The 15,456-nt window shown below is 40.9% G+C and overlaps 1 protein-coding gene across 1 annotated transcript; it reads right to left on the bottom strand.

The window, feature by feature from the left end:
* Klhl9 (kelch like family member 9) lies at window positions 1-4,306 on the bottom strand. Its single transcript, XM_052176735.1, has one exon. It carries the CDS (start codon window positions 3,772-3,774, stop codon window positions 1,921-1,923), a length of 1,854 nt encoding a protein of 617 aa, XP_052032695.1. The 5' UTR covers window positions 3,775-4,306; the 3' UTR covers window positions 1-1,920.
* Between the last annotated feature and the right edge of the window lie 11,150 nt (window positions 4,307-15,456).

The raw sequence follows: 15,456 nt of genomic DNA, 5'->3' as shown, positions 1-15,456 counted from the left end.
TCTGTTAAGTAATTTTATTATATAAAGAGATCCTGTAACTTGATATGAAAAACAAAACAACTCCAAAAGATATCACAAGGAAAAGGACATTGACATTTGACTAAAGGGAAAATACAGCTATTCAAAATACACAAGTATTCAATCTTACTATTAATAAAAGAAGAAAAAAAACCAGGATGCAATTTCTTACTCGCTTATTCAATACACAAAGTTAGTATCAATTTTTACCTTAACTTCTAAAAGCACTCAAATTTGTTTGAAGTTAACAAAAAAAGTCATTAAAAAAAAAGTATAAAAATTCTGTCAATGCAGAAATCATGAAAAGCATTAAAATGAATCAACACATATATGTATGGGCAGTTAAGTTCAGATGCCAGAAGCCAAATCCTTTTCCTTCGTCTGAATTATATTAAGGGAGTAAATAACATTGCTCCTGATTTACACTCTGGCATTCTCCCAGGACTAGGCAAGACATGCGTGCGTGCATGCATGCGTGTGTGTGCATGCATGTGGGTGTGTGTATGCATGTTGAACAATTTTCCCAGGAAAGTATGTATTCAGTATCACTCATTACCAAGGGACACTATAATTCCATTTATCTGATAAGTTCCCTTTAAGATTTTCCCATGTAATTCTCAGCCAGAAAGCATTGCCACAGTATTGAAGACTAAAGGTCTACTTTAGCACTGCCTTAAAGAAACCAGCTGACTTCTTAAAGAATCTGAAGTTGGTTCTATCCTTGAGTCAAGGCTAAAAAGGCATATTTCTGATCTGATGCAGAACAGGGTTTATCTCTTGTTTGCTCAGATCACAGTCTTGAGGCAGCTCACACATTACAGGATGCTTACCAGCTACAGCAGCACCAGAAATCACTCAAAATCACATATGTCAGAGTGACTGAGGAGGGAGACTAAAACTTAAAATTCTGGAGCTTTGTTGAGAATGCTTCTTTGCCTGCCTTAACTCCCGAATTTCACAGATAAAGGTTAATGATTAAAAACAAAACAAACAAAACAAAACAAAACAAAAAAACCCACCAACCGCCCCCCCCAAAATCACAATTCTTTGAAACTTGCCTTCTGCTAAATAATCTATACGCATGGAATCATAGAATATACAGAAAAATCAATTAAATTTCATTTAAAGAAACAATTCCATTAAATGACAAATTAGGCTGTCAATTTAATTTGTTGTAGCCCTTAGCTATCTAAATTCTGTTTAAGACTTCAGACACGGACTCTCTGGTATTGAATTTTCATTGAAATAAAATTAGTTGCTTTTTGGAAGGAAATAAAGGTTATCTTCATGACAGTTGAACTTTCTATCAAAACGTTTATAAGTATGTATGTACACACAAATTTTTGTTTGAGCATGAATATCTGACTAGTGTACACACTTACCATCTTTTCTCCAGTGAGATAATAAATCCTGACCTCCTGCTTCTAGTTAATATTGTTACTATTTCTGTCTACCTAAGAAACTTCAAATATTCTAAAACTAATCACACAGCCTAGTTAACAGATTGTCCAAAACTATCCAAGAGGGAGGTAGCTATACCTTGGCAATCTTTATTTTAGGTTAGAACAGGGAACCTCCATTTAATGGTTCAGTCAAATCAAATGTTTCAATTTTTTAGTATAATAGACATAATTACACATTTACTATGATCATCTACAATTTGACATATGTAACACCACAAAAACATCTAATTTTCTGTTTCTTTTTCATTTGTTAAAACAGCTTAATATATTTAATACTTTTCAAAATGCACTTGTTAGCTATTTAATAAACAATATGAAGCCAAACAAAAATAAAACCTAAGTTACCTTTTTATCTACTAACTGTAGCAATAAGGAGAGACAATTGAAGGGGACATACAAGACCATCCATGATACACTGAAAAGGTATTACACCTTGGATCTAAGAATGATCTGAAGGTGCTGATAGAGGTGATTCTCTAGAAGGTGACCCAGGGTTTTCTTCAGGTGGAAAAACGGTGAGAGTGCAAGCCCGAATGCCACCAAGCGACTCTGGTAGATCAAAAACTTTATGCCACTCATCTTTTTCTGGGTCGTATTTCTGGACAATTTCTACCATGCACCGGTTATTCCAAGAATATCCACCAACAACATAAATTTTGTTTTCAAACACAGCAACTCCAACATCACTCTGACCTCTTAGCATAGCAGCAATTGGTGTCCACTGGTCAAGAGTTGGCGAATAGTATTCGCAGCTCAGGACATCATCATAATCACTTGTTCCTCTGAAGTGGTTGCCACCGATGACATACAGCTTGTCTCCAACTGTACACATGCAATGCAGACCTCGGACTGTGGTCATAGGAGCCTTCTGTGTCCATTTGTCTGTATCTGGGTCAAAACACATGAGCTCATTTTGGAAAGTGTCATGGGTAATTCCTCCGGAAATATACATTAAACCCCCATATACCGTTCCAGCATGGCCATAGTGGGGTTCACTCATTTTTGCAACGTAGCTCCATTCATTCATTCTTGGGTTGTAACATTCTACTGTGGCCAGTTCACCAGCGGCACTGCGCCCACCAACTGCATATAAATGTCCTTTGAGGGCACTCAGGTGAAAAAATGTGCGCTTTTCGTTTAATGATGCCACCTGCATCCATTTATTATAACGAGGATCAAATCTGAAAACTGTGTCAACAGCAGTTTTTCCTTTTGTATCATAATTACTCTGACCACCAACTACATAAAGGAAATTTCCAATAACAGCAATGCCGTGCTGGTATCGAGGAGCATCCATGGGGGCTAACGACTTCCACTCCTGCGCCCTTTCGTCGTACATCCGTAACTCTTTGCTTACAACTAGCTGTTGTCTCAAAACTCCTCCTAAGGTAACCAAATGAGTAGAATCAGATCGAATGGCAGTTCTGTCGGATTGCATCACTGGCTGCATATATGGCATCATTTGGTAATTGCTTGCTTCCAAAAGTAGATTCACACAGGTGTTGTCTGTTCTCATGAAATCTACTGTCTGCACATAGTTGATGAGATCCTGTGGTGTCATCAGTGGGAAGCGAATATTCTTCATTAATTTTGCAGCATAGTCCATCCGAGGGTCTTCCAGCCTCAGCCAGCGGCAGGCCGCCTTGAACAGTTCAAGTTCAGAACAGTGCTTGAGACTGTTGCTAGAAAGCACAAAGGCAAGCCGCTCAAAGGGGAGTTTCAGAAACTCGCCGGTACTCAACAAGGCAGGAAAGTTCTTCAGGATGAAATTATTTACGTATTTATCCACTTCTATAAGATTGTAGGTGTTAGCAATCCGTCCAACCTCAACACAGTTATCCAAGGAGACGCCTGATATAAGAAATACTTTACAAAAATCCAAAACTGGCAAGATCTGTAGAAAGCTGGCTGCTTCAAGAGTGTCCTGAAGATTGTCCATATTAAGAGACAGCTTTGCAGTGTAGATAAAATCAATGATTTTCTTCAGACCAACTTTGTTCACCCCATGCAGCTTAATGCACATTAAATCTTTCTCTTTCATGCCTCCTGTGAACATGGCCTTGAAATAATCACTGGCAGACGCCATCATGGCTCTATGAACCGGGAAGATTTCCTCTCCATCGCCAGGTACTAGAGTCACGTCACAAAGCAGCCCCTCTATTCTGAGCTGATCAAAGCCTTGCAATACAACATTACTGTGCGTATTGCTGGTAAAAAAACGCGTAGTTCCAGCCTTGCAAGGCTGCAGGTGGGCAGAGACGCCCATGTCGCCGTTACCGAGAGACACCTTCATGGGAGAACCCGGAGCTCGCAGCGCGCTGCAGGCCGCAGACGTTACAAAGAGAACGCTCTGGGGAAACGCTGGGCCGCGGAACCAAGGGCAAGCGCAAGCGGTCGCCCGCCGCAGCACCGCTCTGGGCACACCGACGTCCGCCCTGCAGCAGCAGCAGCAGCAGCAGCAGCAGCAGCACGCACCTCAAGGCTGACCGTAGAGCGGGTGAGTCATCACCTGAGGCAGTTACGCGACCGCTTCACCACGTCCGGCCCGGGCTGTCGTCCTTCGCCGCAGCGCTCAGGGCGGGGGAGGGGCCGTCACGGCCTGCGCACCCCGGCTGCTGCCCTCCAAGGCGCAGCACCTCAGCGAGCTGCAGATGCGTCCTCTGCGATCCCCGCTGGGTCGCCGCGGCCACCGACTTGGCTCGGAACGGGGCCTGGAATTCCGATTTGGGCCTAGAACGGCGGCCTAGCACCGACACCCAGCCAGACCTTCCGGAAAGGCCGAATCCCAGGATCCCCCGGGCTAGGAGCGGCTGCACGGCTATTGCGCTTGCGCAGCTGACCTGGCAAGGGGGCGGCGGGTGGGGGGAGGGGCGTGGGCGGGACTTGGGGGCGGGGTTCCGCCCAGCCAGCGAGGCCTGTAGAGGGGCCATTATGTAAGCTTGCAGGAATGCGCGTGCGTGTGCTTAAGCTTGCAGCGGTAGCTTTTCTTTTCTTAGCACTTTTCAAGAGCGCATTCTTTTCAAGATTTACGCTTATGGTCTTTGCCTGAACAGCAACGAAATGGAACCTTTGTTCAAACTGAAGAAGCCTGGCAGAGGAACTCATTGTATCGTTTTAATTTTTTTTTTCTTCAAGAACAGTTTTACAGTTTGCATCACACTCAATTTAATAAATTAATAAATTTAACAAATAAACTGAGTTGAATTAAACTGTTGGTTGTATAAAGTTTTCTTTAAAACATGACATTTAACTTGTCACTAAATTTTGGTCCTAATGACACATTTTGAATATTTGGCAGAAGAGATAATCCCTTCATAAATACGGTTTTCAGGGTTTTGTTTTCCAAACACTATTTTTAAATGGTTAAAGTTGAACATGTCATAGTTTACACGTTGCCCACTGTTTTCTCCAGAGCATACAAATGTTTCCTCCATTGTCTTATGGAATCTGTAATAAGCGCAGAGGATTTGAACACGAAACTCTACCCTGATTTGGATAATGATAATATTTGATAGAATATTCAAGTCAATGTTTCCAAAATATTGTTACCCTTTGCGTTTCCCTTGTGTTGAACTTTGCTTTTATAAGTATTTTTATTAACATGCAAAGTTCTTTAGCTACTGGCAAATTTTAACTTTGATTTGAGAATAAGTATATAATTTGCCATAATTCTCTATTCTCGAAGTTCCAAATCCTTCTAGGGTTTACTTGTGTGCAAACTAAGAATATACTTATATTCTTCTGCTCCACCTCCTGGCTGTCTTCTAAATGGCCTGCATCCTCCTGGACTTTTATTTTCTCAGTTCAAGATTTTCCAAAATTGGTATAAAGAGAGCTTACTTACAACTTGTTGATGACCAATAAATAAATAAATAAATAAAAAGTATGCAGCGTAATTTACTTAACTATGAGTGATTAACCTTCTTTTATTTCTCCTTCCCTCTCCCTGTGGTTTCTGGCCAATTGCAAGCAATCCCAGGAAACTAGTGGAACGACATTCTTTTCCCCAAACTAGTAGAACAACATCCTGATCGTCAAAATCCCTCCCCCCCCACCCCCTCCACCCCCACCCCCATCATCCAGGTGCCCTAACAGATCTTCAGTCTGTTTTATACCAGAGCTTGGTTGAAAAGAGACTAGTCTTGAGAATTTCTTCCCAGGACCTAAGTTCTGGAAGGCTGCTTGGTTCAAGAGTTGGGGTAAACATTTCCTGAGTGGCTCTGATGCGTGGCCTGGCTGTGAAGAGATACTTCCGAGGGATTTCTTTCTACCTGTGGGAAAAGAAAAAATAGATCACTTCCTGAGAAGGTACCAGAGCAAAACTCAAGACATCAGTCCTTTCCCTATTAGGCTAGCAAGGCTAATAAATGAGAAACCAGACATGAACATTTATTTATTATTATTAGGGACACATGCGTCTCATATTCCAATGTTTTATTTTATACTTAGTTTTATGTTCATTAGTGTTTTGTCTGCATGTATGGCTATGTGAGAATGTCAGAACTGGAGTAACAGGCAGGTGTGATCTGTCCTGTGGATGCTTGGAACTGAACCCTGGGGTCCTCTGGAAGAGCACCAGTGCTCTTAACCTCTGAGCCATCTCTCCAGCCTCTAACATTTAATTATTTTAAAAGATTTTTTTTTCTGCTTTCACCATGAAATGAATCCAGTTTGTCCCAATATTTGGTGATCATGTTAAACAGGTATGTGTTAAAAGCATCTACTTAGGGTCATCAGTCCCCTAGGCATAGCATTTACTCGCGTGCTTTATTATATCAGTTCCAATGTTTATACATTTTATTTATTATATCTTAGTATTTAGCACATATGAGATCATGTTCACCTTCAAATTTCATTAGTAACAAGATTATTTTTAATTAACATTTTTATTATTTGAAGTTTCACTTTTAGACTTTTCACATGTTTATTGTTGAGTTATTGTCAAGGCTGGGTTTGTAATCGCAAATGAAGAATGGATGTCCTGTTTATTCAAGCTTCAAGTAGCACCTAAAGCCCAAGGATGGTGGCACATGCCTCTAATACAACCACTCAAGAGGCAGAGGTAGGCAGGCCTCTGTGAGTTTAAGACCAGCCTGGTCTACAGAGTAAGTTCCAGGACACCCAGGTTGACGCAGAGAAACACTGTCTTGAAAAAAACAAAAACAGACAAAAAGAAATCCCTGATCATGCTAGCTTTCAAAATAAAATAGAATATGGTTAAAACAGTTGGAAGTTAGTTTTTCCTCACAGAAATTTTTATTTTTCAGTAGGAAGCATAAATTATTAATAGTTTTGATTGAAAGAGAGTCTCAATGTGTGATGCAGGCTGGCCTCCTTAATACTGGTGTTAGAGATGCGCATCGTCCCTGTAGGATCAGATAATCATTTTTAATTACATTATGTACTAACTGTTGGCAAAAGGAAGGTGTCTTCATAACAAGAGACTGGAGGACTCAGAGGTTTGATCTTGACACCTGGTTATGTGGTTCTGGGATTTACAGAGAGTTGTGATTAGAAATTCTAAATTAGGAACTAGACAGCAGCTAGTTGGCAAAGGCCCTAGGACGAATGAAGTCTTAGAGTAATCCAGTAGAAATGAAAATATCCAAAGCTAAATCATAAGAACCTCACATTGCAGGGTAGGGAAGTAAACTGAGGAACAACGGTCCCCACACTCAGTAATTTTTAACTCTTTTATGACACTCTTTAGGATCAATTTCGAAGAATGGTTCTAGGTGTGCCAACCATATAACAAACATCATTTTATCTGTTTTAAATCAGCCAAATAACTTTTTAATCATCAAACATTATTTAATAATTCTTAAAATGCTGGTGAATTCAAGGTTTTCTTTTTAGATTGTTTTCTATTTTTGATTCCCTTTGGCTTTCATTTTACAACATTACCTACTTTCATATGTTTACAAATTATACGTTTATACCTCTGCAATGGTTTGAATATGCTTGGCCTTTACGGAATGGTACTAGTTGGAGGTGTGGCCTTGTTAGAGGAAGTGTGTCACTGTGGGGGTGGGCTTTGGAGGTCTCCTATGCTCAGGTTCCACCCATCATGGAAGAGAGAGCTTCCTCCTAACTGCCTGATGATGCCAGTCTCTTCTGATTGTCTTTCAATCAAGATGCAAAACTATCAGCTCCTTCTCCAGCACCATGTTTGCCTGCAGGCTGCCATGCTTCCTACTCTGATGATAATGGACTAAACTTCTGAAACTGTAAGCCAGCCTCAATTAAATGTTTGCCTTTATAAGAGTTGCCTTGGTCATGGTGTCTCTTCGTAGCAATGGAACCTCAAACTAAGACAAGCTCCTGGGTGCACAAAAGCCACTTACACAGGAGATAGCCATTTCTTTGTTCATTTTACACTTACAAATCTCGGTTCAATTTTCAAATTTTCCCTTAGTGCCAGAATATTGAGCATATAGAAACAATTTCTCCCATCTCATATTTGCTGAATATTAGAATTATCAGGTCTTTCTCATGTTGTGTTTTATCATTTTCTCATCCTTATCGTCAACGATAGGATATCCTTAATTCCAAACATCATACCTATCTTAGTTACTTTTCCATTGCTATGGTAAAACACCATAAGCAAGGCAGCTTATGATAGAACGTGTTTAACAGTTTCAGGGAGTTATGGCAGAGCAGAGGCATGGAGACAACAACAGCTCAGAGCTTGTCTCTTGCTCCTCAACTTGGAGACAGAGTCAACCCTGGAGATAAAATTCTAGGAAAGAGTTCAGGAGTCATAGATGCAAACATCACAAACAGAATACAAGAGATAGAAGAGAGAATCTCAGGTACAGAAGATACTATAGAAAACATTGACACAACAGTCAAAGACAATGCAAAATTCAAAAGATCCAGGAAATCCAGGACACAATGAAAAGACCAAACCTAAGGATTTTAGGTATAGAATAGAACAAAGATTTCCAGCTTTTCCAAAGGGCTGGTAAATATCTTCAACAAAATTATAGAAGACTACTTCCCTAACTTAAAGAATGAGATGCCCATGAGCATACAAGAAGCCTACAGAACTCCAAATAGATTGGTCCAGAAAAGAAATTCCTCCTTTCACATTATAATCAAAACACCAAATGCACAAAACAAAAATATTAAAATAATATAATATAAAAATGCACAACAAAAGAATATTAAAAGCAATAAGGGAAAAAGGTCAAGTAACATATAAAGGCAGACCTATCAGAATTACACCAGACTTCTCACCAGACCGTCTAAAAGCCAGAAGATCCTGGACAAATGTCATGCAGACACTAAGAGAACACAAATCCGAGCACAGCAAAACACTCAATTACGATACATGGAGAAACCAAGGTATTCCATGACAAAAACGAATTTACACAATGTCTTTCCAGAATTCCAGCCCTTCAAAGGATGATAAATGGAAAATTCCAACAAAAGGAGGGAAACTACATTCTAGAAAAAGCAAAAAAAAAAAAAAATCTGCTTTTAACAAACCAAAAAGAAGACAGCCACATAAACATCATTCTACCTCTAACAACAAAAATAACAGGAAGCAACAAGCAACAATACCTTTTCCTTAATATCTCTTAACATCAGTGGACTCAATCCACCAATAAAAAGACAGACTAACAGACTGGAAATGTAAACAGGACCCAACATTTTGCAGCATACAGAAAACCTATCTCAGTGACAAAAACAGAACTACCTCAGAGTAAAAGGCTGGAAATTAATTTTCCAAACAAATGGCCCCAAGTAACAAGCTGGAGTAGCCTTTGTAATATTGAATAAAATCGACTTTCAAACTAAAGTTATTAAAAAAGATAAGGAAAGACACTTCATACTCATAAAAGGAAAAATCCACCAAGAAGACCTCTCCATTCTGAACATCTATGCTCCAAATGCAGGGGCACCCATATTCATAAAAGAAACTTTACTAAAGCTCAAAACACACATTACACCTTACACAATAATAGTGGGAGACTTCAACCCCACTCTCAATAATGGACAGATCATGGAGACACAAACTAAACAGAGACACAGTGAAACTAACAGAAGTTTTGGACCAAATGGATTTGACAGATATCTACAGAACATTTTATCCTAAACCAAAAAGAATATACCTTCTTCTCAGCACTGTACGGTACCTTCTTCAAAACTGACCATATAATCCATCACAAAACAGCCCTCAACAGATACAAGAAGATTGAAATAATCCCATGCATCCTATCAGATTATCACAAACTAAGGATGGTCTTCAATAGCAACAAAACAACAGAAATCCCAGGTACACTTGGAAGCTGAACAACACACTATACTCAATGATACCTTGGTCAAGGAAGAAATAAAGAAAGAAATTAAAGATTTTTTAGAATTTAATGAAAATGGAGGTACAACATGCCCAAATTTATGGGATACAATGAAAACAGAGCTAAGAGGAAAACTCATAGCTCCAAAAAGCTATGGAGTGCCTCCAAAATGAAACTGGAGAGAGCATTCATTAGCAGCTAGTCTGGTTTCTTGGAATTCATAGCATTATTCTCTCATCATCTGTTATAATGGCAGCTTTAATTCTCACATGAACATCATAAAAATTTCAGGGGAAAGTTATTTTGGGTCTGTCATGAAGACAGAGGGCACTGGGGGCGGTTATAAGCCTTTAAAAAGGCTCTATTTGCAGCATGTTTAATATTATGTAGAAATGACCTTTAACCTGTACTGTTTATTAAAAGGCAGAGATTGAAAAAGCAGCATTTTTTACACTACTATTAAATTCCTTCACACCATTATTAAATTCTACTCCTGTAGCTGTAATAAAATGCCCTGACATAAGAAACTTAAGAAAGAAAGGTGCTTTTTTGGTTCGTAGTTTAAGGGTACAAATCCCTCGTGACAGAGAACTTAAGGCAGCAGAAGCTTGAAGCATTCAATCGTACTGCAGCTGAAGTCAATTGAAGCATCCGGTCACATTGCAGCTGAAGTCAAGAAGAAAACAATCACTCACTTTTTTTTCCTTGGTCTGGGATCCAAGCCCAGGAAACACTGAAACTCACAGCAAGCTGTAACCCTTAGAGGCATATCCAGAGGCCTGTTTCACGGGTGCTTCTAGATCTTATCAGTTGGAGTGAATAGTATCATATCGCCTATGAGGAATTTTCCGGGAATCAAAGGGTCCTAGGAGATTAGCAACCTAGAGGAGACTGTCCTGTCTGTTAAGCCCCACCAATGATATGAGTTGATTACAAAGAACCATTTCAGAATCAGTCAGTAACGCTGTCTCTAGAGCTCTTTAATAAATTTATTGAATCAGAAGAAAGTGTGCACAAACAGTACAGTCCATGCTTACCTAGTTCTGTGGATGGTTCTGGTGTACAATTGTAGTTAATGTGCATTGGTAGGGGCTAGGGACTTCATGTATAGTAAGCAAAAAGCATTCCAGGACACAAATGCCCCCAGCAAACCATGGTTTACTTTTGAATTTCAAAATAAAAAATTTCTTGTGTCCTGGTGCTAGATGTACAAGAAAAAGTACATTTTCCATCTACATAATTTATACAAAGAACATTTGATCCAAATTTTGAATTAAAAATGCCTCAAAAGAAAACTTAAATACTTTTCATTATTATAGTGTTAACACACTAATGCTGACTCCTGTTTCTACATGTATGCCTGTGCACGACATGGGTGCAATACCCGCAGAGGTCAGAAGAGGGCGCCAGAACCCTTAGGGCTGGAGTTATCAGATGTTTGAGAGCAACTAGAGTCTAGCCCTCCTCCTCTGAAAAAGTAACCATTGCTCTGAACTGCTGAGCTATCTTTCCAGCCCAGTGTCAGTATATTTTTATTGACAAATTTGTAACTACTGTAATTATGAAATGTTTTAGAATAGATTTGCTTATTTGTTTAGACGTTTCTAATGCAGATGTTTATTTCTAGGATCACAATGTTTTAAGTGCTGAACATATGTGTGCTGCAAATAAAAGCAAATAGATTGGAGACTTATGTGCAATATTGTTTTCTTTCCCTAAGAAAACAATGTTTTGCCCAAGCTCATGGGACTGCCCAAGTGCCCATGCACCGAGTCCTCTGAAACCATGAGCCTAAGTAAATCTTGCTCTTTTAAGTTGTTTATATCAGGTATTTTGTCACAGTGATGCACAAGTAACTAGTGCAAGACACACTCACATGTTTCCTTGCTAGAACATGAATTTACAGAGAACCTCTGTGCTAACTCTGAGCCTCACTCCTGATCTCTCATTTTCTCACATCTGCCCAGATCACTACTAAACTAGCTACAACTAACACTGTGCAGTCGAGATCCTGAGCTTCCTCAGGGAGTTGGAAGGTGGCATCTAAATCATCAGTATAGAGACAAGGCCAATCTTGGATACTGAAAGTTTGCTCTCAGCCACTATCTCCAATTGTGGGTCATGATCCCTTTGAGGGTCACATATGAGAAATACTACTGAATACCAGATATGTACATTATGATTCATAACAGTAGCAAAATTACAGTTCTGAAGTAGTGATGAAATAGTTTTATGGTTGGGGGTCACCACAACATGAGGGACTGTATTAAAGGGTCACAGCATTAGGAAGTTGAGAACCTCTGCACTAGAGGGAAGAGATTATGTAATTCACCAGACCCAGCTGGCCTCAGCATTCCATCTCAGAGATTGCTCTCCATCACTCTTAAAATGGAGAAAACAGTAATCCTTGGTCTGTTTTGTGCCTAAATCTCCCTCTGGTTTCCTACCCCTGCTGTGGTCCTGGCAAGTCTCTTCACTTTTTTGAGCTTTTCCGGCAGGTTTCTAAACAATAAGAAAACAGATATCTATAAATATGTATGAAACCATTTTCAAAATGTCATATGAATATCAGCTATTTCCTCCAACTCCTCTGCTTTCACTGAACTGCATTTTAATGCTGCCCAACGGATCTATATCCCCTCCCCTCAGGCAGCCCCACCTGGTGGCCACGGGCACCAGGCCTATCAGGTTGCCCTGTGAGCTGTTGGAACTTGACCCTTCACTGAGCCAGGAGGCCCTCGTCAGTGAGCTGTTGAGGGAATCTCTTACAACCATTTTTGCCACAGTTAGAGGCACTGATATTCAATATTCCAGCCTCAAGAGAAATGAACCCTGATTTGCATAATAATGTTATTTGCTATCCCATCATGCATCTATTCATATTTCCTAAAGGAGTGTGGTACGTTGTCTTTGTCGCCTGCAGGGAAAGATGAAGGATCCTCTGACCTTGAATTATGAGACTGGGGTTATTTAGCTCCTTGAGAACTGGCTTTAGCTTATAGAATGAGATGCTGTTGGAAGGGCAGGGAGAGGTGACTGTGACATTTCTGACACACCACAGTCTTACTTTTCGTGATTCATTTTTGGGAAGATACCCCATCTTCAAAGTGCATTGATTCTAACAATGCTATCTCCAGAGTACAATTACATTTCAATTAGGCAAACATTTGGTGCCTTTAGAAAGAGAGATTCTAACCAAGACCTCAGCCATGTCCCTGGACCATCCATGCAGTCTTTCCTCTGCACTCTAATTACTCTGAGCAGTACTTAGTCCTGGCACAGATAGGCCAGGTTGTGTGGGACCCATGGAGCCAATGCTTCCCCACTGAGCATCTAGGATAGTAAAAGAAAATAAACCACCATCCCCCAAATGGACCTGAAAAGGCTAGACTAATGGTTAAAGTATTAAGGCCCTGCATTCAAACGGTGAGGGAAAGTCTGCTTGTACATCTCTAGTAAGGCACATTCTATCCCCAGTAAAAGCTGGGAAGGTGGGAGTTGCTATTCAATTCTCAGTTTCAGGGGATCAGGGCAGCAGACGGGGTGGGGGTGGGGCGCACAGGGACTAAAACAGATGGCCTCATCTCCTTTCCTATGTCCATGTGGCGTGCTTCCGACCAAGGAGCATAGAACTCCTGGCTGTGGAACTGCAGCTTTAGTGGTAGAGGTGGGATAAGGACATGATTTCCCTCCCCACTGCCTACAAGGATGTCTGCCTCTTCTCCTTTCCTACCACACCTCAGAGGGGTAGAAAACTCCGAGTGGCGCCCAGCATCTCTGTGCGTGGAACCACCACCTTTTGACTGCTAACTGCTAGGCACAGGTTGTGGGGAGTGGGTGAAAGAAGGTAACTTCTCTGTTTTCTCTTCTCCCACAGAGGAGGAAGAATGACTGAATGAACTTTTAGAAGTTAGAGGAAGCAGGGAGGGGAGAGGAGAGTATACAATTTATAGATGTGAGAAGAAAATCAAGTTTCTCCAAGTAACACCCAGGCTAGCTACAGGAGAAGGTTAGGATTCAAATATGATGACACAGGGATCAATCTAAATCACATGGGTCCATCTTCTGTGTAGGAACCTCGAAGTCAGTTCAAACACCTCCAAAACAAGTTCTCAGCACATAGAGTGTTTGCCTTAGAAGCACAGAGGGAAGGGGTAAGGGACAACTAGAGGAGACAGAGGAAGAGGGAGAAGGGGAAAGGATGGGGGGCGACAAACGGCTGTGTCTGGATAGAGGACAACATGGCACGTAGGAAAATGGAGGGTTAGAACAAGTGGGGGAGGTTTAGAAAAAGATAGAAACCCTGTATTAGTACACGTTAGTTAGGTGAGCCAAACGAGGCCTTTGATTCTGGACTTAAAAACACTTTGATAGCTTGGCAATCAGCCTAAGGAGGAGGAATTGGCCAAATAAGGAAATAAGCCTTGTGGGGACAGCTTTAGGAATGTAATCTAACGGTCGTTGTGCAGTGCGGAGGAAATGGAGGAGTAGGGTGAGACCTGCCAGAGCCACGTGTTGGAGTGGAGTAGTGTCCCTTCCTTCTGTCCCTCAAGGAGCCCATCTCTGAAGAGGTTCTGAGACAGTATATTTTCCATTTAAATACCCTTTTACACATAAGAAAATTAGCCATCAAACGATAGACATAGAACTGGGTAATAAACTTTGCTGGCCCAAAGGACAAGATGATTATGTCAAATAGATGTGCTGCGTTTGTAATGTACTTTGAAAGAAAAACTATAAACATGCTGACAGGAACTTGTGTCAGAGCTGGATCTCATATCTCCACCACGGAGCAGTGATGGGGGAGGGGCAAGAAAGGAAGTGGGGAAAGACGGAGGGAGAGGGAGGAGTCTAAAGAGCAAGGGGAAGAATGAGAAGATGGAGAAAGGGGAGGGAAATGCGAGTCATCATCCCACAATGCCCTTGGAATTGAACAGCATGTTCTCCACCCATGACCTAAGCGTCTGCCAGTTTTGAAGGCCCACAACACTACACAGTACCAGCACCTAGGGGACCAGGACCTTTGGAGTACATTTTGTATGCAAGCTAGCATCCGCTAAATAGAAGCTGGTTCTGACGTGTCTTGAGTATCAATCAGTCTTTCCCTCTCATCGCAATATCCTCTGCCCCTGTGCGGAAATCCCCGGGGTTTCCTCATCACCCTCTCCACAGTAACCTTCCCTCCTCATTAGAACAGCTGCTTTCTTTCTCTTATTGGTTTCGGGCTGTCATTTTCCCTTTAGATTTATACAACCACCAACTGAAGGCAAAAATTGAAAGTTGCTTTTTTTTTTCTCAGAAATTTCCATATATAAAAACTACCCCCTTATAGTCAACATTTTGCAATATTTTTGGAAACAAGGGATTGCCCTTGTTATGAACTGATGCAATGGTCGCTGGCAAATAGAAAAATTTCTAGTCACTTAAACACTAGCATGTAATAAGATCCTTTTAAGGGATGAGCGCCACCTGGTGGGCAAGAGGTGCAAAACCCCCAGTGATTTTCTAGTCTGTGCAGAACTCAGAACTCTGCCTCCTGGCAAATTTTTCTCCAGTTACTAGAGCTCTTCCTTGCGAGGGGGTGGGGGGTGGGGCAGAAAAAGTGGCCCTATTATTGGACAGAGCTGTCTGTGACTTTAGCTTTCCCATCTTGGAGAAAGAACATTTGGATT

The sequence above is a fragment of the Apodemus sylvaticus genome, chromosome 3 (genome assembly GCF_947179515.1).
Source record: "Apodemus sylvaticus chromosome 3, mApoSyl1.1, whole genome shotgun sequence".
NCBI classification, from domain to species: domain Eukaryota; kingdom Metazoa; phylum Chordata; class Mammalia; order Rodentia; family Muridae; genus Apodemus; species Apodemus sylvaticus.
This window is presented reverse-complemented; position numbering and strand designations above follow the sequence as displayed.